Source organism: Calidris pugnax, unplaced genomic scaffold, assembly GCF_001431845.1.
Source record: "Calidris pugnax isolate Ruff unplaced genomic scaffold, ASM143184v1 scaffold15, whole genome shotgun sequence".
Lineage (NCBI taxonomy): Eukaryota > Metazoa > Chordata > Aves > Charadriiformes > Scolopacidae > Calidris > Calidris pugnax.
Window position 1 is genome coordinate 4,463,841 of NW_015090774.1, and position 22,806 is coordinate 4,486,646.

The 22,806-nt window shown below is 38.6% G+C and overlaps 2 protein-coding genes across 4 annotated transcripts in view; one reads left to right on the forward strand and one right to left on the reverse strand.

Moving 5' to 3' along the window:
- Positions 1-5: 5 nt before the first annotated feature.
- LOC106888628 (chromosome unknown open reading frame, human C4orf46) lies at positions 6-1,484 on the forward strand (the record flags this gene model as incomplete). Its single annotated transcript, XM_014942993.1, has 2 exons — positions 6-71; positions 192-1,484. Coding segments are annotated over 2 exons (222 nt in total), but the record flags the coding sequence as incomplete, so codon positions are not given.
- A 286-nt stretch (positions 1,485-1,770) lies between these two features.
- Positions 1,771-22,806, reverse strand: part of RXFP1 (relaxin/insulin-like family peptide receptor 1) — a 50,598-nt gene continuing 29,562 nt past the window's right edge. Inside the window, exons 3-19 of one of the 3 annotated variants that reach the window (XM_014945106.1) lie at positions 21,532-21,636; positions 20,616-20,721; positions 19,276-19,347; positions 18,116-18,187; positions 16,877-16,948; positions 15,966-16,037; positions 14,538-14,612; positions 14,184-14,255; positions 13,189-13,260; positions 12,364-12,435; positions 11,042-11,113; positions 8,963-9,034; positions 8,508-8,737; positions 6,828-7,238; positions 6,116-6,334; positions 3,424-3,567; positions 1,771-3,321 (exon numbers count right to left, since the gene is read on the reverse strand). In XM_014945106.1, the coding sequence (XP_014800592.1) occupies positions 3,266-3,321; positions 3,424-3,567; positions 6,116-6,334; positions 6,828-7,238; positions 8,508-8,737; positions 8,963-9,034; positions 11,042-11,113; positions 12,364-12,435; positions 13,189-13,260; positions 14,184-14,255; positions 14,538-14,612; positions 15,966-16,037; positions 16,877-16,948; positions 18,116-18,187; positions 19,276-19,347; positions 20,616-20,721; positions 21,532-21,636 (1,994 nt within the window). In that variant the 3' untranslated portion in view covers positions 1,771-3,265. Of the gene's footprint in view, positions 3,568-6,115; positions 6,335-6,827; positions 7,239-8,507; positions 8,738-8,962; positions 9,035-11,041; positions 11,114-12,363; positions 12,436-13,188; positions 13,261-14,183; positions 14,256-14,537; positions 14,613-15,965; positions 16,038-16,876; positions 16,949-18,115; positions 18,188-19,275; positions 19,348-20,615; positions 20,722-21,531; positions 21,637-22,806 lie in introns of all 3 variants that reach the window. The other 2 variants (XM_014945096.1, XM_014945086.1) reach the window with 2 other exon arrangements.

Consider the following 22,806-nt stretch of genomic DNA (forward strand, 5'->3'; position numbering starts at 1 on the left):
CGCGGCCGTCGGAGCTGCCGGCCGGCGACACGCGGGAGCTGCTGGAGGAGGTGGAGATGCAGATCGGCGACGTGAGTACCGGCGGGAGGGCGGGAGGGAGTCCCCTGAGGGCGGGCGCCTGCGGGGGCAGGGTGCCGTGCGGACGGGCGGGCGGGTACCGGCGACTCCCAACCTCTCTGCCGTTCCCCCAGGCCGCCTTCTCGCTGGCGAAGATCCTGGAGGCGACGTCTGCCGTGTCGGCGCAGGTGGAGGAGCTGGCCACCAAGTGCTCGGAGAACGCCCGGTTCCTCAGAACATGGCGGGACCTGCTGAGGGAGGGGTACGAGTCCCTCAAGCCCAGCGGCTGAGGCGCGAGGCGCCGCCCTGCCCCGCCGAGGGGCTGCCGTCCGGCCGGTTCCGTGGGGTTCTGTTTTAAAACGATTTTTTATTTAGGGAGTTCACGTGGATTTTTTTTTTGTTTGGTTTTTTTGTTTTGTTTTTCCCTGGGCAGCTCCCCGTGAGCCCGAAGCTCTGTCAGAAAGACTCGATGGCTCGCGTGGATGTTGTGTGTAAGTCGCTGGGTGAAATAACTTTGTTCAGGGAATCGGTTGTGACTTTTAGACTCTTCCGCTGCAGCTCAAGCGATCTCGTAGGCTAATTTATGCTAATCTGGTGGATGCAAAGTTAGTGTGTGCGGTACGCCTGGAACTCATTGCCGGCGGGAAGTGGTGTCCTGCCAGAGGCACTGCCAGCCCTCCTCCCCTCCTTTTCACCAGCTGTCACCAGCAGAAACCCTGCCAACTCCACAAAAACTTGCTGAACTCACTTCAGGTTTTCTCTCTGCACGCTTTTCCTTCCTGCTGAGGATGGGGTAATATACCAAGTTGTGGCTTACTTACGAGCTTTAAATAAGCCCCAAATCCCAAACTTTACTGTTTTTAGCAATATTGCAATATATTTCTATAAAGCTGCAGACTTTTCGCAAGTTGTTTGATTACTGCAAATGATTTTACACTATCTTTTCTTGTAGTAAAGTGCCTTATCGTATATCGTATATCTCTGCATGATAGAAATTTAACAGTGCTCTTTACTGATAGGATGGATTACATTGAACTGTAAGTAAAGGCTTCCATCAAGTTAGAAGAGAATCTGTGAAATGTATTCTCCCGTCTCTTGGGAGGGAAGTTAGAGCTTTTTCAGTATTTGGTCCTATTTTATATCTTTGCCTTAAGCAATTACTAGTTAATTGGTCTCAAGCTTACTGTTAACATAACCTTTTGGTCTGAAAGATAGCTAATCTGTAATAAATAGCTGTACTGAAACTCCTGTGCCTTTACCAGAGCAATGTGAAAAAAGTAATGCTGAAATGCAATGGGGGGCTGCAGGAGAACATGGCTGTACCATGATTTATTAGTCAGACTCGTTTTACTGGTGGAAGGACTTTTTTAAAAGACAAACTGTAGTTTTCTTATCAAAACAATAAAGATGTTACAAAAAAAATCTGGCATACTGAATATTCTGGTGTTACTCATAGGAAAAAAAGATGATATGGAATATATCTATAATCAACTTGAGTGCAAAACACAAGTAATGGTAAGGACAGGCATCCTTGCATATCTCCTCCAAAGCAGTTACAGTCCTTGTGAGGGCTTGGCCCCTCACAATACACAAGTTCTATTAAATTGAGGTTCTAATTGCTGCAGTTAAAGGCAATCCACGTGGCAGGATTTCACTTAGTTGTTTTTAATCCCACAGCCCAAAATGTTGCTAAGCGATTTTGAAAATAAGTCGTTTTGTTCAGCAGATAATATTTTATTTCAATAAAACATACAGTAGTGGAAACAAGATGCTTAACAATCTTCAATTTCAAGATAATCCAAAGTTCTGTAAACAGTTGAAGTGTGAGTCACACTTTTTAAATTCAACTTCTTACGCTGTTAAGAAGTTAAGTGCAAACATTGGAAGTGTCTTTTAACGTCATTTGAAAAAGCTTGAAATCATCAATGCAAAAGAAGTATTTCTTTTACCTTTGTGGACTCCCAGGCTATCGGTCTGTGAGCACAGTACTGAAAGAACTAGGGAAGCTGTAGTAATTCATGATGGAAAAGATTCTCTTTGGTAAGTGTATGTGAAGGAAGTATCTCTAGAAGATTGTTTCAGATGAGTTGTTTGTGTTTTTTTTAACCCTTGTAACACTGGGAAGTAAAATAATGCCCTAAAAGTGCTGAGTGGCTGTGCTCCTTAAACTATTTTAACTGTAATGCATCTTGTCAGATGTACAAGATGATTAAAATGTAGGTGTCATGACATATACTAAGTCTTCTATTTGGTCATCTCCCGTTATTCCATGGACAGAGATACACATCCTATGACTGAAATTTGCTGAATTCTGCAAGCTGTGGGGAGCTACTTATGGGAGCCCAGTAAGAAACAGTGAGGAAAAGAGCAGTGTCAAGTTGGGATACTCAGTCTGGTCTTTCCAGGGAAGGATGCTCTTCTGAAGGAGGAAACTTCCAGCAGGTACAGCTGGGGGACACTCAGTTTTTTGAGGAAAAAACCTTCCCTTCTCCCCCCCGCAGTTCTCTGGTTCTATCTGAATAGACCAATCATCACAATTTCAGGATTGTCTTTATGTGAGTGGAATAGTTGGTAATTTTTTAAGAGGAATAAAATTTTCACTTACTTGACTTTGACAAATATAATAAACTGGTCTAATTATGAAATGTAGATATTTTTCTTAAGTCTCTTACTCCCTAAAGACTTTAAGAGCTGATGCAGCCTAAATAGAGCCAGTCAGAAATTTTAAGGAGGGAAAAAAAATTCTTAATGAGGATACCGATTAAATCTTTAAAAAAATTCAACTGTCGAAATGGAGAATTTTTTTTAAAAAGATTTAATGAAAAAAATAAATCCTTTTTTCCCTCAAAGACAGATGATTTTGAAACATTCTGCATTCTGGGTGAGATATTTTAAATAATAACTCATTTTTTTTCCCACACTCCTAGCTTCTGGGAGGAAAAAAAAATAAAATCAAACAACTGACTTCTCATCGTGATCTGGGATAAGTTGTCAAAATGCCAGGTACCGCTGTGAGTTGGTAAAATTATGATTGTGTCAGTTCTACCTGCAAACAGACACGCTGCTCCCTCTTCCTCCTGCTTTGGGTCAGGTGAGCCCGGGTGTCATACGTACCTCCCTCAGTTCTCCTCGTTGCTGTAAAGCAGCAAGCCCACAGCTGTGAAGCTAACAGTGCGGATGCCACCGTGAAGATTCAAAATGTATTTATTTAGGTGCATGAGTTTAGTCTCGTTGACTGTGTAGTCACCGAAGCGTCAGAGGAGTCTGTACAAAGCACAGGCTTCGTTAGCTTTGGTGTGATTTCGTGCACTGGCCACATCTCTACCCAAATGAATGACGGACCGTACGTTTTCTGATTGCCTTTACCTCTTTTGGATCTTCTCTGTCTGTAATTATACCAAACCTGGTGAATCATTTCCTTGAAAGGTCGTGTAGTCAGAGTGTAGAGAAGAGGATTCAAAGCGCTGTTTATTGGCAGTATAAAAATCACCACCCAAGAAGTTATGGTACCTTGGGGAGGGAAAAAGAAAGGCAGCTGTAACATTCACTCCAGCTTTTGTACCCATTAATTAATACAAGCACTTGGTGCCTACGCAGCCCAGCGAGAGGGGGTCAGGCACTCCTGGGCTGAGTTCATGTCACAACAGGGGCTTTTCTTTTTCTTCTCACTGTTATGCTTGCACTGTTCTCGTACCCCTCTCTCTGTTTCCAGGACTCCCTGCAAAACTAGACATTTTTTACTCTCCCAGTAGTTCCATTTCTCTCTCTTTGCTGTACCATAGCTCTCTATTAGCCCTGGCACACTTCTTATTCTGGCTGAGCTCCATTTCCTTGCCCCAAAATGTTTTGTTTCTGCTTTTCTCCCTGTCTTTTCCTGTGATCTCTGTTCCCCATCCTCTTCCTGTGACTACTGACATCCAACCCTAATGATGTCCTAACAATGTCCTTCTGCAGAGCTATATCCTCTAGTCCCTGTATCCCCGCAGAGGCTGGTTTTCCTACGTCCTACCTATTTCCTTCTTGCCCTGTTGGAACAACTTCTGTGTTCACACTGTCTTCCTTTCTGGAGATTTCCTGCTCTCCTGCCTGTACCACAGTCTGTGCATTTTTCCAGCACCCCCTTCTCATCCTTACTCTTTGGGCAGTAAGTCAGCCTGTTACCTGAGGGGCAGGCAGAGAAGGGACAGGATTAAAGTACTGAAGGATGTTAGCGGGTGCCCTCTGTTGCGTTGTTTGATTTCTAAAACAATTATAGTACTGTTCCAAAAGCCACAGAAAAAGCTTAATTTGCTCTCTCTTTCCCCACGGCTTCTCTGTCTTTATGACTTTGTTGTAATATCAATACATTCCCGCTGGTGCCCGTAACATTGTCTACAGTTTGGGAAACAAGCAGATGCTTAGTTCCAAAGCTGTCACAGTGTATCCCCAAGGAAAAATAAATGCTATCAAATGGGGTTTAAAACTTCAGTAAACTTAGGCAGCTCTCCGTGATAACACAGACAGTGGGATTGAGATGACATAGACAGTGAGACCAAGTGCACCCTCAGCAAGTTTGCCGACACCACCAAGCTCTGAGTGGTGCAGTCAACACACCTGAGGGAGGGGATGCCATCCAGAAGGAGCTGGACAAGCTCAAGAAGTGGGCCCATGTGAACCTTCTAAGGTTCAACAAGGCCAAGTGCAAGGTCCTGCACCTGGGTTGGGTCAACCTTCAGTATCAATACAGGCTGAGGAATGAAGGGGTTGAAAGCAGCCCTGAGGAGAAGGACTTGTGGGTACTGGTAGATAAAAAGCTGGACATGAGCCAACAATGTGCACTCAGTGACCAGAAAACCAATTCTATCCTGAGCTGTGTCGAAAGAAGCATGGCCAGCAGGGGAACGGAGATGATTCTGCCCCTCTGCTCTGGTGAAATCCTACCCGTGGTACTGTGTCCGGCTCTGGAGCACAAGAAGGACATGGACCTGTTGGATTGGGTCCAAAGGAGGGCCACGAAGATGATCAGAGGGCTGGAGCACCTCTCCTATGAGGACAGGTTGGGAGAGTTGGGGTTGTTCAGCTTGGAGAAAAGAAGGCTCCGGGGAGAACTTATTGTGGCCTTCCGGTACTTTAAGGGGGCTTATAAGAAAGATGGGGACAAAATTTTGCAGGGCCTGTTGGGATAGGACAAGGGCTAATGGTTTTAAACTAGAAGAGGGAAGATTTAGACTAGAATCAGGAAGATGTTTTTTACACTGAGGGAGGTGAAACACTGGCACAGGCTGCCCAGAGAGGTGGTAGATGCCCCATCCCTGGAAATGCTCCAAGTCAATGCTCCCGTTGGACGGGGCTCTGAGCAACCTGATCTGGTTGAAGATGTCCCTGCTTATTGCAGGGGGATTGGACCAGGTGACCTTTTGACATCCCTTCCCAAATTATTCTATGATTCTATAATGTATTTAACTTTATGAAATGAGTAATTACTGTTTAATCTGGTTTATCTAATGCAGAACATGCATTTGCTGAATAAAAAATAAGGTGCAATTTTTAGTCTTTTAGGTTAGGCTGTTACCAAATGCTTATATTTCATAGCATAAAGAAGGTAAGCACAGCTTTATCTAACTTAATGTATTGAACTGTAAGTTCATAAAATAAAGTTATTTTGGGGAAAGAATTGTATTATTAAATCAAGATAGGGAACACTGTATTGTCCTGAGCCTTATTTAGGCAACAAAACCAACAAAACTCAAGATGAGAAAAGCCAATGCAATTCGGCCTCTGTTTTCAAATACATTTTGTACATTTTATAGATATTCTATAAAGACAGACTTGAAAGATTGGAATTTTGAGGTTTGTTTTGGCTGACTAAAAGGTGACCACTCTTTGATTATAGTAATATAGCTCAATGCAGTAGTAAAACTATATAGTTCATTATATCATGTGAACATATATATAGATATGTAACATAAAGTTTGTTATGCTAATATAGTTCAATATATTCAATTATTTTCTCCTAAAGTAGAAACAATGCTCTTCATAGAGACACAGTTGAAACAGCATCACAAAAGAAAGGACATACCTGGTATTTCCACTTGGAGTAGAGAAAGGAGTTTCAAAATAAAAATGGGTATCCAACATAGTGCATCAGTAAACACAATGAAGAAAAAACGTTTAGCAAGGATCATCTCTTTTTTAATATGATTCCGAATTTCAGTAGCTGTAATAGCTGTTTGGTGAACACTGTAGAACATACTGCCATAGGAAAACACAATGATGATAAAGGCTGCCAAGTTTACACCTGTTTAAGAAGTTGAAATGCGTTATAATTTAAGAGCAGAATGGCAATTTCACATCACCTATTTGCAGGCTGGGTAGTAAAGAAAAATGTTTCAGCTAAACTGCTGGTCCCATAGAATTAAGTGGCCAGAAGATTTGAGTCTGTATTCACTTGAACACTGAATTTTCTCCTGTACTCAGGTATATATTTAATTCGTCATCAACTGATAAATGGCTGCCACATGATCCAGACCATGTAGTTCTCCTCTGGCCTTACTATTGCTCTGCTTCCCTGACAAAGTCTGTTCATTCAGGGACTTAATGGTCATTAATTTCTTTTTACTTTTTCAGCCCTTCATGCATCAAATATAGTGAAATATTCAGGCTGGAAGAAGTCTGTAAGTCCTTACTGGAGCATCTAAATATGAGGTGTGAATATCACAGCAAAACTTATTTGGGTGAAAATTAAGTTCATTTGGAGCTCTAATTGTATATAAAGAAGAAATGCAACTCACCTAAAAATATTACGACAGAATAAATCTGACTTCCTGAACTTTCTGTTTGTTCTGAGTGAAGAGGAAAACAGACGCCGTTGGTGCCATAGTAGTTCCTGAAAAATTCCTTATTGCTCAGTGGGATAAAAGCAACAGCAAACCCAATTATCCAGATAAGAATCAAAATGGAAATTGTCCTGCATTTTCTGGGCTTCAAACACCTAAAAGGATAAACTATGCAGATGTATTTTTCCAAAGTCAGGTAAGTCAACAGTAAGACTGACACCTCTGTAGACAGAATAGCCAGCGATCCCACCAATTGACAATGAATACTGTCCATCCACAACTGAGCGTGCTTGTTGTATTCTCCGCGATACTTAAGATCAAAAGCTCCAATCACAAATAAATATATTCCCATCAGACAGTCAGCACCTGTGGGCACAGTGCTTAACATCATTATTCACACATCTGAACTTCCCATTCTCTGTCTATATGAATATTGGAAAACAGACATACACATGTATATATGAGTACATATTTGAAAGCCAGCTAACATATAGATATAAAAATCAATAGTATAATTGGAATGATAGAATACTATTGTGAATTACAATTAAGGCAGTATAATTCAGTTCCATTCCTTTTTTTTTTTTAATTTTTAGTTGGACTGATAGCCTTTGTTTCATACTTGTTTGCAACCCGCTTTTTGAAGTTCAGATAAAATTCGTTTGCAAACAGAAAAATATATAGCTTCATTTATAGCAACACTCTTGCAACCCAGTTTTTCATTATGTCTTACTCCTTTTGACATTGACATTTAGCTTCAGATAATTTGTCTTGTGTAAGGCCTCTCTGCTGGATTCAAAGCTTAGTTCTGGTTTGTTCACCTTATGCTAATTCAAAACTGGGGTGCATAGTCTTATAAAACTAGTAAGGGCAGAGGAACTGGCAACACAGAGCTGAACGTTTCTCAGGTATTTTGGCTGAAAGTTCTTGGTGGTGGTATTCAGACTGTTCCCAAGATTAAACAACAAAGTTTCAAAAGTCATGCTGCCTTTAGAAAAGTTGCAGTAATTTTAAACACTGTTGACAATTACCTTTCTAAACGCAACTAATAGCATCTGTGAAATACTCCTGTATTAGGACAGGGTACTTGAGATTATGGTGATTCTGCTGCCAAGTAGTTAATCCATAAACCTGTCTTGTCTTTAGGACAAAAATAAGAGAGACTCTAATTCTTAGCATTGGGGAACTAGGAATTATTGACAGATTTTCTATGCTTGCGTAAGTAACCTTTTTCTTGTGCAAAAAGTAGAGTATCTGTATTGAACACAATGCTTACATGTGCAAATCGCTATTTATTCAAAAATGCATAGTAAAATTTAAGTTTATGGGCCTTTGAAAAATTTGGAATTTTATTTCTCCTTGCTGAAGAGAGTGTGACACAGTACCCACAGCATTAAAATCAAACGTGAAACCTTTGGAATGTGTCAGCTGCCTGCTGGTACAGAACAAAAGCAGCATCCAACGAGACCTCCTGATGCATAAAGGGCACAGCATTTCCTATCGTCATTTGCAACAACATGAAAGTTCAGTTAATCCAATGCTGGAAATGTGTCACTATATTATAACAACAAATACCATATACACTATCAGCAGACTAAACCAACATTCTTTTACTTTTATGCGTGGAGTACTCACAGCAGAGAGACATTATTGAGATGGCGTGAAGCTTATTCTCTGATCTGATGTAAGGCCTCATGCAGATAACAAAAATATTTCCAAAGCAGGTGATGGCAGATACCACCCAGACAAAGACTCTCTGGATGATGCTAGCTAAAAGATTCTCAAGGGATGAAATCCCATCAGTATTGGGCTTGCAGCTGCGCACATGAGGGGCGTATCCACAGTACTGGAATTTCTTAAAATATCTGGTTGTGAAAAAGAAAAACAGAGATATGGTTCTAGTTTCGTTACAAGAATATCAAAACTGTCTAGTAACTACTCAGAAAACATACTCTGGAAGAAGAAAAAATAATTCAAAACTGTCAAGATTTAACAACTGTGCACATGCTGCTTTTCATACACTTATGTTTTCAATTATCCAGTATTCTATAAATTGTAAAATTCAGACCAAAGAAAACAAATCTACTTACATGTGGGAAAGGTTTCTCAAGGGCTCAAACATTCTTCTGTGGATGTTTGCAATTTCGATGCCCTCCAAGCTGCTGTAAACAATATACTCTCAATAAAAAGGCCATAGAAACTCAGTCGTAAAAGAACAAATTTTATAAGCATTTAATTGTGCTTCTATGAATATAGGAAGCTAGAGATGAACTTTAACTGCATCTAATCTGTCATCCCTTTGAAACTTGAACAGAAAGTCTCTGTAAAAGCTAAAGTGTAATAAAATAAATTGCAGTTAATTCTAATAAACTCACTGTTCTTCCAAAATCACGAAGGTGGCTCTTTTAGTGCTCCCAGCAGTTCAATCTCTGATTATTGTGTTACCCTTCCAAAGTATTGTTCTACTGATGTTCTTTCATCATCTCAGAAAATAATAACTTGTTCCAATGGTAATATTTTACATGTCTCTTTTGTCTTTTATCCCAGGGAGTGCTTTACTACACAAACCAACCACTGCAGGAATTCAGTCTTCATTGTGTCAAGAGCAGCAGGAAGCTGGGACACAGAACATGGCATGTAAGGGAAAATGCTGGCTTTCTTGTGACACATAAATGGGATTTCTTATTTTAAGGCTTATTTTTTAATATATAGAAAATGGCAGTATTATTCCCTCTGAAGTGCTAGATCAGTACAGTGTTACTGTGTAAGTTGTTCTTTTAGAACTCCTGTATTTTTCCATCCCAGCCCATCCACTGGTTAAATGTGCAACCGGTTAGGGGTCTTTGGTTCCCCTTGTGGGGAGCCTTATTTTAATTCACTGTTCAATGCTTGGAATGCAATATTCATGTGAATTCTGAGCAGAAATTTGTACAAGTAGAATTTAGAATTGTGTACAGATTTAGTATTTAGTTGAATTTGGCCACTAGATTCCAACTCACTGGGAGGAAGGTGGACTGATCAACAGAGGCATATGCACTGCTGGCTACAGCTCAGGGGTCAAATCATAAATTCCTATTGCATGTCTATCCAAGGAAACATGTCTTTTTCTATTTCCACAACTGTTTTTAGCAGGACCTGTTGAGATAGGAGAGAGGGTAATGGCTTTAAACTGAAAGAGGGAAGATTTAGACTAGACATAAGGAAGAAATTTTTTACACTGAGTGTGGTGAAACACTGGCACAGGTTTCCCAGAGAGGCGATAGATGCCCCATCCATGGAAACATTCAAGGTCAGGTTGGATGGGGCTCTGAGCAACATGATCTTATTGAACATGTCACTGTTCACTGCAGGTGGGTTGAACTAAATGACCTTTAAAGCTCCCTTCCAACCCAAACTATTCTATGATTCTATGATTTTGAAATGATGACCAACAAGAGCCAAAACTGTGTTCTACCAAGCTGGTCATTGCAGACCTGCAGTGGCCTGTGAAGATGTACTTAAAGATGTACTGCAGGATAATTTCAGATTTGTAAAATTGTCACTGTACTATCACAGTTTTAGGAAGACCTCTGCTGGCAGAATTCAAGTTGGAGCTTCTGTGTTATTGCACCCACAAAAACTCCCCCTAAACTCTTCAAAAAGATTTATAAAAGTCCCATCTCCCTCTGAGATGGCAGCTTCATTTTACTTGGTTTACACTGTTCTTTTCATGGTGCTAGCAGTAAATTCTGTAAGAAGGGAAATATGATCCCAAACTTGTATATATCCCAATTTTCTTTATAATACCTGTCTTTACATATCCTAATGGTACTGGGTAATGGCATTAACAGCATGACCCTTAAGCTCTGTGAACAAGTTGTGCAAGGTCAAAAGAGAGTTGCGTTAATCTTGTTCTGTAACAGAAAATACAATGTCCTCCTTCTCTAAGCTGAATTTATGATCTCTTTTTGTTGGAAAAGAATCCATTATGAAACTGGTATTGTCAGGAAGGAAAATTTGAGTATTGCTAATAATTATTTTCCAGGCTTAAATTATTGAGGATCATCAACATAACTATGATCTATTTCAAGAGCAATTTCTTATAAAATGTATTCTGGATCATGTCCTTCTGAAGGAGATGTACATAATCACAAAAAAATAGAGCTAAAATGTAAAAACTTGATACTTACAGGGATTTAAGTTTAATTAGAAAATCAAACTGGTCTATTTGTATTTTCTTGATTGGGTTGTAAGAAAGGTTCCTGTAAATACAGCATAGACATAAGTAGCTTTGAACATCTTCCTTACAGCTTGTTCTAAAAATAAAGTCAAACTACATAACCCATTTGCTTTTCCAGTTGTGTAGGGAGGACAATTGGCAGTTCCAACTGCAAACGTTAACATTCATTTAGTGTTATCCAGCTTGGTAAGCCAGTGGAAAGAGTAGTCAGATGCTCCACAGGCATGCTATTGCCACGTGTACACACACAAAGCCCTCTCCCCAACTCCACCCACCCACTCCTGCCTCCCCCAGCTTGTTGCTTAAAGCTTTTGACTACAGAAATATTTAGTTATTAAACTTGCCAGACTTGTCTTTCAAGTAAAAGAACCTAGCTGAACTGCATGCAGTTAGGAATAAATTACAATTGATTTTGCTATTTGCTAAAATCTATTTTTTGTAATCATTTGTGTGAGTTCAAGAAGAGATAGAGGCAGTGGAATGTAAAAATAGATGTTAGCATTAGATGCCTCCACTCTGTGCAAGAGTGTTTCTAGGTACCCCCTTTTTCTTCTCCCTGTAACTTTTCCTTATGTTTTCATTTTGATATTGTAACTAAAATGGTCAAACCCAATAAATGCAGCTGTACACACTTGATTGCCCCAGTGTATTTTAATGGATCCCAAGGATGCTGGAAAAACACAAAAATAAGTTATTTCACATACTACATCCTCTCCTTCAGAGAGGTCTTCAATTTTGTGACTAGTGCCTCTTTCAGATTATGTGAGAGAGAGATCGGGACTTTCCAGCAGCAGCATTTGAGAATTTGCCCATGTATGTGTCATGGGAAAAAGAAAGAATGTCTTTCTGGTTTTACAATACCTAGTGCTTTTTTGGAACTCTTTCACGAGAAAAAAGCAGTTTCAAACAAGACATCTGTATGATGCTCTTATGCATTTTTATTATCTATTTTTAGTTCCAAATCCTGATAGCACATTAAACATTCCTATGAAATTATTAATTTCTCATTATATAGCTAACATAGCTCATTTTGTATATGCAAAAGATCTAGAAAACGTAGAATTTGGACTTAACACCTTTTGGGACATGAGTACACACATTTTCTACAAAACTATTCTGTTATATAGAATGACTTCTGGGGTAAGTATTTTTTAGGCAGGGCTTAAATGGCGCATACAAACGTGCTGTTTTCTTTCCCAGCATTCGTGACTGAAAGCATCATATCAAATGAGTAATAAACAGTAATACATCATAAGAATCAAGAATCCTTACAGTTGTGAAAGCTCCTTTAGATCCTTAAATATATATGGAGAAAGTGATTCAATCTTGTTACTAGCCAAATCTCTGCAGAAAGAGACACAGGTAGGATACAGTAAGTTCTAACGAGGCTCAGTAATTTTACCAAACCATTTTGCAATTTCAAGGCAAACAGTTTTATTCTGTTTGCAAAATATTATTTATTATACAGGGTATAAGAAACTTCTACTTTGAAAGAACGCTGTTAAAGCTAGGTGGGAAGCTAGATCCACCAGATTTCTCTTTGTCTAGTTAGCTCAGATATACCGTTAGATACATAGTTTATTATTATTGTATTTACATCAAAAAGAAAGTAAAATACACTTAACTTGAGTTGTAGGAGCTTGGAAATAAATTAAATTTGCTGTTTCATGATGGGAATTTTCTCACATGGGCTAGCCAGCTCCACGTCTTTCCCTTAGTTTTTCTCTTTAGCTGTGTGTTTACTATCACTTAACACAGATTTTAATAGCTGTCGACAGAGGAGTAAAAATCTCAGTCTGACTGAAACTGGCAAACCAGTCTAAAAGATACTGTGGTGGTCTAAGATTAATTAGTATGATTCTACTCAGGGAACATAAGGATCTTTTGAGCAAAATCCCCAATATTATTGATATTCACAGAATATGAATTATTTTATTGACTATTTCTTCCCTGCTAAATATACAGAATAAAATCCCTAGGATGGGTGCTATCTCCAGACATGTTATATGAAACAGAATTTATGATAAATAATGTCTGTAATAGAAATTATAAAACTTTGTGACTTATTAATACAAGTAAGAGAAGAAATTAACTCACAATTCATCTAACATCTGGAGAGAAGAAAAGCTGTTTTCATTTAAAGAGCTGATTTTATTTCGTCTCATCACCCTGAAAGAATAAAACAAAGTTATGTTGCTGCTTCTTGACATCTATTTGGTTTTGGAAAAAACTTTTTATAAACTTTTAAAATTCTCTCTTCTCTGCATCTTCAGATATTTGCCTAATTCATTAACAAACTAATCAGATGTAGAAGCTTACTATTTTACTATTTGATAAATAACTTTGCCTATGCACGTATGTGTTTGTGTGTGTATATATACATATATATGCACAAACCCATAGGAGGCCAGTAAAAATTGGCTGAGGGCAGGAGGAAGATTAAGTGGACTGGAAGGCTTGTGACCTAGTCACATCTTGGACACAGGCACATGGCTGTGCAAATTTTCCTTCACCCCTATTTCATCTGCCTCTGAGCTTGCTACTTAAATGATGAACAACCTGGATTTTAAAAGCAAAGAGAAAGCCAAGAATATGGGCACTGCACAAGTTAAAAATTGAAAGTGCCAGGTACAGTGGACCCTGCTAATCCTGCAAAAGGTTAAAGGGATTTTCTGAAGATGATTACAACATCATTGTAACCAAACTTTGGGGAAAATTCTAGAACTGATGAGCCAGTCAACCCACCAGCCAAACTTGTTTAAATGAAGAAACGAGCTACATATGTTGTATGTTTTCTGCTTTTTATTATGAGATTTTTCCTCCTTTTCCAAGTGAAAAGTTAGAATGAAAAATCAAAATGTCAGTCAAAATCACTTCAGTGACGTTTAGTTGCATATATTAAGGCTGAATTTTGCTATAAATGTAAACAGTGGTTATTTTATATGGCGCTCATTTGAAACTGAACATTTTAATCTCCTGAGATCTAAATAACCATGATAGTCAGGAAACTTTAACATTGGCTGTAACAAATCACTTGACTGTTCAACAGAAGCATATCTCACTCTGGCTGGCTAGCACATCCCATTACTTACAGTACAGTTAGAGTGTGGCAGGAGATGAAAGTGACATTTCTTATATGATGGATATGGTTGCCTTCAAGGTCTCTGGGATATAAAAACAAAACATCAATCACTGAAAATAAATTCAGGCAGTTATTCAAAGGTAATTAAAGAAAAATACTATCAGAACTTCATGACTGCACAAACAAGAGTCAGAACCAGATATATAATATTTCTGCACAGCCAATTGATGCCTTCAGGCCATCAGCCCCGCAGTGAGCCAGCAGGCACTCTGTGAGATTCAGTGCCCCATTAGAAAAAGTGGTGTGGAAACGCCATACAAAGACAACAAAATAATATTTTTCTAGTGAAATAAGGTAGACTTACAGCCAGTTTAGTCGTGGCATATATTGGCATAGAGGCTTTTCAGGCAAACGAGCAAGAGAATTATTCATCATCTCTCTGAAAAAAAGAATAGTAGAACTATTTATATTTGCCAAAAATTACGTTACAGAAAAAAACACTTGTCTTTCGTATTTGTGCTTTGACAAAAAGGCAGTCAAAGTTCTAATTGTTTCTCATAGTCTTGGAGGTAGAATTTTTTATTAAACTTCCACATATTTTCCCTGTGGCATTCTGAGGAGCAGTGTTTTGTCCTTAACTTGTTAATTACCAGGTAAAGGAAAGATGTTCACTGCTTTTAAAATAAAACATAACACTTGATATAAATGTTTTGACTGTTCTGTCATAACATGTAACTTCTATTTATGGCAGAGGGAAGGGGAGATGGAGGGAGGTTTCCCTCCGAGCTGCAGAGGTAGGGAGTCCCTCACCTTTGGGCCTGGAGAGGACAGCAGGAGGTTACAGAGAGGGTCTTGGGGATGGAGGCAGGGCTGCTGCTGGGGGCAGGAGCTTTGGGACCCCTGCCTCCTGCATCGTGGCTCTGGAGGACAACTGCCACCTATTGCTGCAGCTGCCGTGTCCTTTCTCTCTCAAGGACACTGTCTTTTTACTATTTTCCCTCATTTTTCTCCCTATACTTTTCCAGACACTGCATGTCTGCTGCTGCCAAATCCTCCTACACCAGCACATCACACCTGGGGATAAGAAAAAGCTACAGGTGTACTGCTGGCACTCTGTGCTGAGCAAGCACAGCCATTATAAAAAGGTTTACATACATATATCTGCCCTTTCTGTTCTGTTCTTTTAAATAACTGCTGTGGTTTAGGCTGGGCTATCCACTAAACAAATGACAGAAGGGAAAGGAAGACAAAATAAAGGAGAGAGACTTATGGGTTGGTACCCCCCCCCCCCAAAGTAGCTTTAATGACATACTAACAATAAAAAGAAAAGTTAATAATATTAATAAGAAAGTAATGAAATATATAAAAATATATACAAAGCCAATATCGAGCCACCAGGATGATGATCACATCACTGGCAAGAGCTGGGACTCAGCAGCAGGTGGGCACCGGATTCAAGAACTGGGTTTGGGAACACATGGGTTGGGATCAAAGGCCAAAGAACAGACAGAGCCTCCTCAGACACCAGCTATTGAAAAAGAGGCTTGACCCCTCGATCCTTCAGCTTTATACTGAGCATGGTGCAGACAGGATGGAATACCCTGTTGGTCAGTTTTGGGACCTGTCCTGTCCACTCCTCCCCACAGGTGTGACCCTGCTACACACTTCTGTTTCCAGCCCCCCAGTGAGGAAAATAACAAAGTGAGCAGACCTTGGGTGTATGAAAAGAAAATTGGTTTTGTTCCACCTCAAACCATGACAATAACGCTTTTGGTTCTTATTCCATACTTACAGAAGGATAAGTGACTTGAGTCCATAAAACGTCAACGGGGAGATTCGATTTATCCTGTTATTTTCAATTATCCTATGAATTAGAGCAAAGCATGTATCAGATTGATAATTAACTGCAGTCTTAAATTGAACAGATGAAAAAAAAAAAACCAAACACAATCGAAGTGGTTTTCTTCAAATGCCCATTCAGACTACTTAAAAAATTAATGCACTACTCCATAGCAGGTCAGGGTATACATTGAATTAATTTCCTTTCAGAAGAATTTAATTTAAAAAAAAATAAATTTTACCTCAGAGAAAGCAATTGTTTTAAATTTAAAAAAAAATATTTTCTTGCCAGTTTTCAAAATTCCTTGATCAAGAATTTGAATTAATTCCCTGTGAAAACAAGGCAGCACCACATAACGGTGTTCCACAACAATCCATCAGTTCAAAACACAGAGAAATATGTTATGTATATTATTGATTGCTTAATTTCAATAACTTTACTGAGTCAAAACAGTATTTAAATTTCATCTATCTGGAAAGCAGTAATAAAAAAATATTTCAGATTATGACAGTCATTTTGTCTGGGACACTTCAAGAACTATTGACTGCCCCCCAAAAAATCTTTTTACTGTTTTACAGCATCTGAGTTATTGAATGTATTAATTTGTAACAAGCAATTACTAATAGGCATTATTTAGTATTGTAAAATCACCAGTCATTGGAACCATTAAGGCCCCAAGAACAAATTTCTGCTCTCACCAAAGTGAATGGGATTTTTACCTTGCACAGTGCAACAGGAGTTCCTTAGTTATTATCTAGTATAAAGTATCACTATGCACAAAAATTAAAACAATCCAAATATTTCTTTGTCTTGCTTCATTTAGTCCTTAAAAAAATAAACATACAAATAAGAAAACAACATACAGCCATTCAAGCCTGTGTAGATCTTCAAAGACACCAGGCTTCAAACTGGTTATCTTGTTGTTGCTCAGGTATCTGAAACAAGTCCCAGGTAAGACAAATGAATGGAATGACTAATTAGCATCAGATGCACGAAAATGAGTTCTGAGATTTTTCCTTTATAATTCACCAGAATTACTGCTAAATTTTTTTCATAATTATCATTTTTGATTAGGGTAGTTTTTCATGCTTTTCTTTGAAAAATAACCCACTAAGTAAGCAAAAAGCCCCTTATACGTGGTTCCAGTCTCTTTCTCCCCAAGAAAGCCAATTTTTTTTTTTTGTGACAGAAGGAAAGGTGCAGGCTTGCGTCTTTCCTAGAAATGCCAGAGCAGGGCAGGACTCTCTGTAGTGAGGGCTTCGGAACAATTATCGTGAGCATTTTGTCTTATCTGTAGGAAAACACCACAGGCTACATATTTTCACCCTGTCATAATTTAGGCCCTTCCCAGTTTCCTTCTGTGGAGCGATTCATTCCACAAATGTTCCCAGGATCCCGTTCAGTCTCTGCTAAGGATGTTTTAGTCACAATTAGATACCAGAATCATGGAAAAAGCAAGCCTGAGCAATGGAGTGAGGGGCTGTGCTATAAACGGTCTGGGAAGGTAATAACAGCAGCTGTAATAACAGATAATCAACCACACTCATGTGACGGAAAATGAAGAGGTACAACATAGGAAAAAAATTTCCTTTTAAAAACACTGCAGAAATGAAAAGCTGAGCTGAACAACACGATTTATTTATCGTCTCTTTCACTGAGTGTTTTCCTTAGGCATTAGCAGTACCTTTCAAAAAGCTGCTGCAAAATAGTGTTCTTCTCATTACCCATACTGGCTACTTTTGTTTGCTTCTGTAAACCAAAATATAACGTTAAAGAGTTTTGATTCATCACAAGGTATTTCTTATGGTTTATTTCCTTTTTCATTCTTTCTGACCATCTCTCTCTTTCTTCCACTCTGCAGATTTGGGGAACAGATCTGGAGTATGGACCCCACTTGTATTTTCAAAGTATTGTCCTGTCAGATAAACTTGCACAGATAACTCTTAATCTGTATTTGCTTTCTTGATCCAATCATTGATTTCAAGATTTGGACCATTTTTGCAGCTTCCTAACATTGAATCAAGTAAGAGCAAGACATCCATAGCGACTCTCAGAGCGATTTCCCTTGCTCTTTACTTCAGTATTCAAAAAGCAGTACTTACAGTTTTGTCAAGTTGTATAAACCTTTGAAAGCACGTTCAGATACAGCTCTGATTTTATTATTCTGAAGGTACCTAAGAAGATACAACTATTAATTCTTTAAGCACGCAAATTCAAAGCTAGTGTAAATAACCAATTAAAATCTATCAATGAAACCGGATGCATGTGTGATACTCAAAAAGGCACTGTCAAACTTTGCACACCTGAAATTTGACAATACAGTCAATAAAGCGTCCAGACACATTTCTGTTAAAAAGCATAAGAAACCTGACACTGGCTTTTACAGAATGGGTTTGCCCCAAAAGCTGCTCAAAAGCTTTCTGAAAATGTACAGCTGTCAATCAGAAACGTGTGAAGTTAATAGTCAGTAGTCATAATTAATTAACACTAAATAATATCAATACATCTTAGGGACGATTTCTTTGGCTGAGAAGGTATCTTTCAGCACTTTAAGACTGGCACTGAACGCGTGGAACAGGAGGTGGTGCTGCAGCACAGCACAGGCGACGGAGAAGCTACAGACCGTGAGCTGCCTAGAATGTGGGAGCCATGAGTTGGTGACATAAGAGCCCTGCTCTAGACTGTTGCTTTTAATTGTTAATTTCTCTAAATCTCTATAAAGAAAGCTGGTTAAAGGCTGTGATTTTTTGAACAACATATATGCTACCCATCATAAAACATAGCACAGTATTGCACTGCTGTAACAATTTGACTAGTTCGGGCATTGTGAAATTAGTACCAGATGTAATTAGGAGTAAAACCAAAGTGCCATGTAAATAAGCTCCCCATGATAATAGAAGATTAAGTTTCCATTTTTTTTTTTTCTGCAGAAAAAATGGATTAAGTTAATTTCTTTTGGAACATCACTGTTCATCGTAAATATAACTTCCTTCAGATATGAGGAAAGTTCAGCAATTTGTTGGTATAAAATAGTCAATGCAAAAAAACCCTAGATATGCAGAAATTATGGTTTTGCAAAAATAGAGATGTCAAATCAAGCTATTTGAGCCAAACAGGTTACACAATTAGATGAAGTACTGAAGGGTAAGACAAAACAGAATTTTGAGTTAAGCTCTGTGTGTGCATACGTGAGAGGGAGAAAATAAATATTTTTGGATAGATAGATTTTGAATAGATATTTTAAGTGGAAATACTCCCTTACAGATTCTTAAGGTCTTGGTATTTCTTGAAAATGTCAGCAGAAAGTTTCCTTAGTAGATTCCTCTGAAGAGACCTGTAGGAATGAATGCGCACAGTAAAATTACTCTCCCAGCTTCCTACAGTACTGCCTCTTTCATTATTCAATAAGGACAGCTTTCACACTGTTAAATAACAAAAGCAACATGAAACCATCTGAATATGTTACCTCTACTTGCCTCAATATTTCTATATATTTAAGCCAAATACTTTATCATTTAAAAATATTCTTCCATGTCCCCAGGGCAACTAACAAAATAATAACTATAAAAGTTAAGAAAATCTGAGCATAAACTAAACCAAATTTATTTCAAACTTCAAATGCATATAGAGTTTGTTTCCTGGTTGCATGTGTCCTTATGTCCCCATCTCCATTGGGCACCGACTCAAGTGTCCTGTCAAGAATAAAAATTTTTCAGGTTGGATTAAAGGAAATCCTGGCCTGAAAGCCAGCTGAACTGACTCACTGCTTTGTTCTACAGCTAGAACTGAGGCATTATTTTTGAAGTCTTCACTGATCCCGAGCCAACAGCCAGTTTAAATATATATTTGACATTCCATATCAGTCTTACGAAGTACTGCAGTATTTGAACATGGACCCAAGAAGAAGAACCTTGGCCACACGTGAGCACAACCCGGAGCCAAACAGAAAGGTTCGTACCCCTGCTCTGTGGGGTAGATCCTCAGGTAAGGACATGTGATGTTGCCCTCTGCTCACCACACAGAAAATGTCCTCTCAAACAGTGATGTGTAAATAAGAGCAATATCAACCATTCCCTGATCTCTTCCAAAAATTTGACTTACACATACGTATCTGTACGATGACCCAGCCCAGATTAAATCTCTTTAAATAATGGTATATTCAGAGACATTGAATGAGAACTAAAAAGATTTACTCAAGCAGGTAGTTCCAATGAGTTCAAGGTTATTGACTTTATTGCCAGGAATGTAGACTAGAAATATTGGCAGAATCATAGAATAATAAAAAGGTCCTAAGCATTGTGTCTTAAAAGGAAACATTTCCTTTGAAGATTTCTTTAGATTTCCTGAAACTGTTGATAGCTCAAGTCACTGTTGCAAACATGAAACGATCACTTCATAGAGTTTTTTAGTTCCTTTTCTCTCCTTTTATGTAGGGAAAATCTGTACTTAAAACGCTAAAGGACTTGTCAACAGAGAGACACTTTGCTTTCACAAGCACCATCTGAGCCAACCGATCATAATTTTAATTGTAATTGTGAAAAGGTTGTAGGACTGTCAGTCAAACCTGAACAGAGCAAATGACCACTTCTCTTCTCTACTTACATTATGGTTATGTTTGAAGGGACTGACGGGACAGCACGCAGCTTGGCAGCGTCGCAGAAGATCTCCAGCCCTTGGCAGGTACACTCTGCTGGCACAGCACCAGCCGCTGCGTGAGAGCAAGAGGGTGGTCGTGCCAAAAGGTGGGATGGGTGGGGTGGTAGGACGGGGAGAAAAGAAGTACAGTATGAAAGAAAAGTGAGCACAAAGGCAGATATACCAGGCTGTGTTAAAGTAAGGCACATGTTTCTATGTAATTGATTTAGACCTGGGATGAATTTAACAATAAATATAAAGTGAAACAAAACCTTTTTGCTACCTGCTGACCTCTGTAAAAGAGCTTATAGAAGCTCTTGGTTTTAGGCTTGCTGTACAGAAATCTGGAATGGTAACAGTTTTTCGTATTTTTTGTGGTGCTCTTTTAGATTACTCGGTCCTCTTATACTTACTAGAATGAGCACAATTCTGTCTAGGTGAAAATGGGGTAAAAATGCATCAGGAAATCTTTGCTCCATTTTCCTCATCTATCTGCTTTAAGTTAGTCAAAGTCAGAAAATCTGTACAAAGGGACGGATTATGCCCAGAATCATTTGATGTATGAAGAAGTGAATTTGGAGGAATGTTGCCTTCATTTCACTCTGAAAGATGTGTGTTTCATGGTCTTTCCAGCTGTATTAATATATTCAGATAAACATTTATAATACCCTCTTAATTGGCATATGTTTGTTGCTTGGCTTACAGAAAATGAATCACTCTTAATGGAACTGAAATTCGTTTCAAAGCATTTGTTCATATGGGATATTAATTCTGGTTTACTATCAATGAAACTGCACTACATTTCTCTTTCTGATATTTGCTATATACTTCTTTCTAGGAATCATCAGTAATAATCACACAAAAAATATCAGTAATTACTCACAACACTCTGGTGTCTTTGTCTGAAATGCATACAGAGATTTCAGTTTGTTGTATTTGTCCTTTGTATAATGTTTATCAAATTGCAGAGACCATCCATTGTTGTCTTCTAATAAAATAAAAATGAAACACAAATAGAAGACAGATTAGAATAGAAATAGAAGGCAGAAGAACCCTCACTAAATTTAGGTGCATCAAGTTCTGCTGAATAAGTGTTTTTTTCCAGAACATAGCATAGACCATTAGGTGATCTTATCTTTATACAGCTGCCTAATCACATGTAGGTACAGACATTATGAGCAGGAACAGCTTATTATACCTAAACAACAACATTCTCTGTGACAGTTGCACCAAAAAAGTACAATCTTTCACTTCAGAACATTTTGTTTTTGTAGGACTCTAAAAACGAGAGGCAACCATATTTTCCCTTCTCCTTAAACGTGCTGGTTTGTCCAGGAAAGCTCAAATGATTGCTACAACTCCAAGCACTTCTTTCAGAGGGCTTTATCACTATCACAGCCTCTCATTTCTTTCCTGAAAATCTAGATGAAGACCAAATGAACACTGCTTTTCAAGAGAATAGGTGATTTGATGTAACATATTCAAGTCAGTTTGTTTAAGTTAAGCTTAATATGCATCTTCTTAAACAAAGCATTATTCCATATTATCAACCTGGTCACTGTGCATAGATGTACTGGAGAAGAGTGGTTTATGGCCATAAAGATGAAAATTGAAGAGCAGATCTTTCAGTTCCTTCCCACAAATGGACATTTCTAGATACAGTGGTGCTGGAAATAACTAAAGACCGATTTCTTGGAAGTCTATCATACAAACTAACTGATCAAGTAACTGCTTCCAAAACAGGGCAGGAATACACAGCACCAGGAAAAAAGCAAAAAAAAAAAAAAAGCAAAAAAAAAGAGGTGAGAAATAAAAAAAAAGAAAAAGAAAAAAAATGAGTTTGCCTTTAAAAGCTGTGATCTGATTCTAGTTTTATTAGAGTCTGACCTCTCTTCAGCTTTGACAAACCCACATCCTTTTAGTTTAAAGCATGTCATGTAATGAATATGCACCAGTTGCAGAAATACTCCTTAGGATGGCACTCACTACCTGGTGAGTCAAAGCATCAGTGATAATTGAAAGCATTTCTTTGTAATGATACCTGCTGTCGAACCACATTTATATGACAACTCCAAGGATGGCTCTGCTTTGCTAGTCATTACCGTCTCAGTTTCACTTCTATGATATGCTAGCCACAATCTTTCCCCCTGCAGTTCCA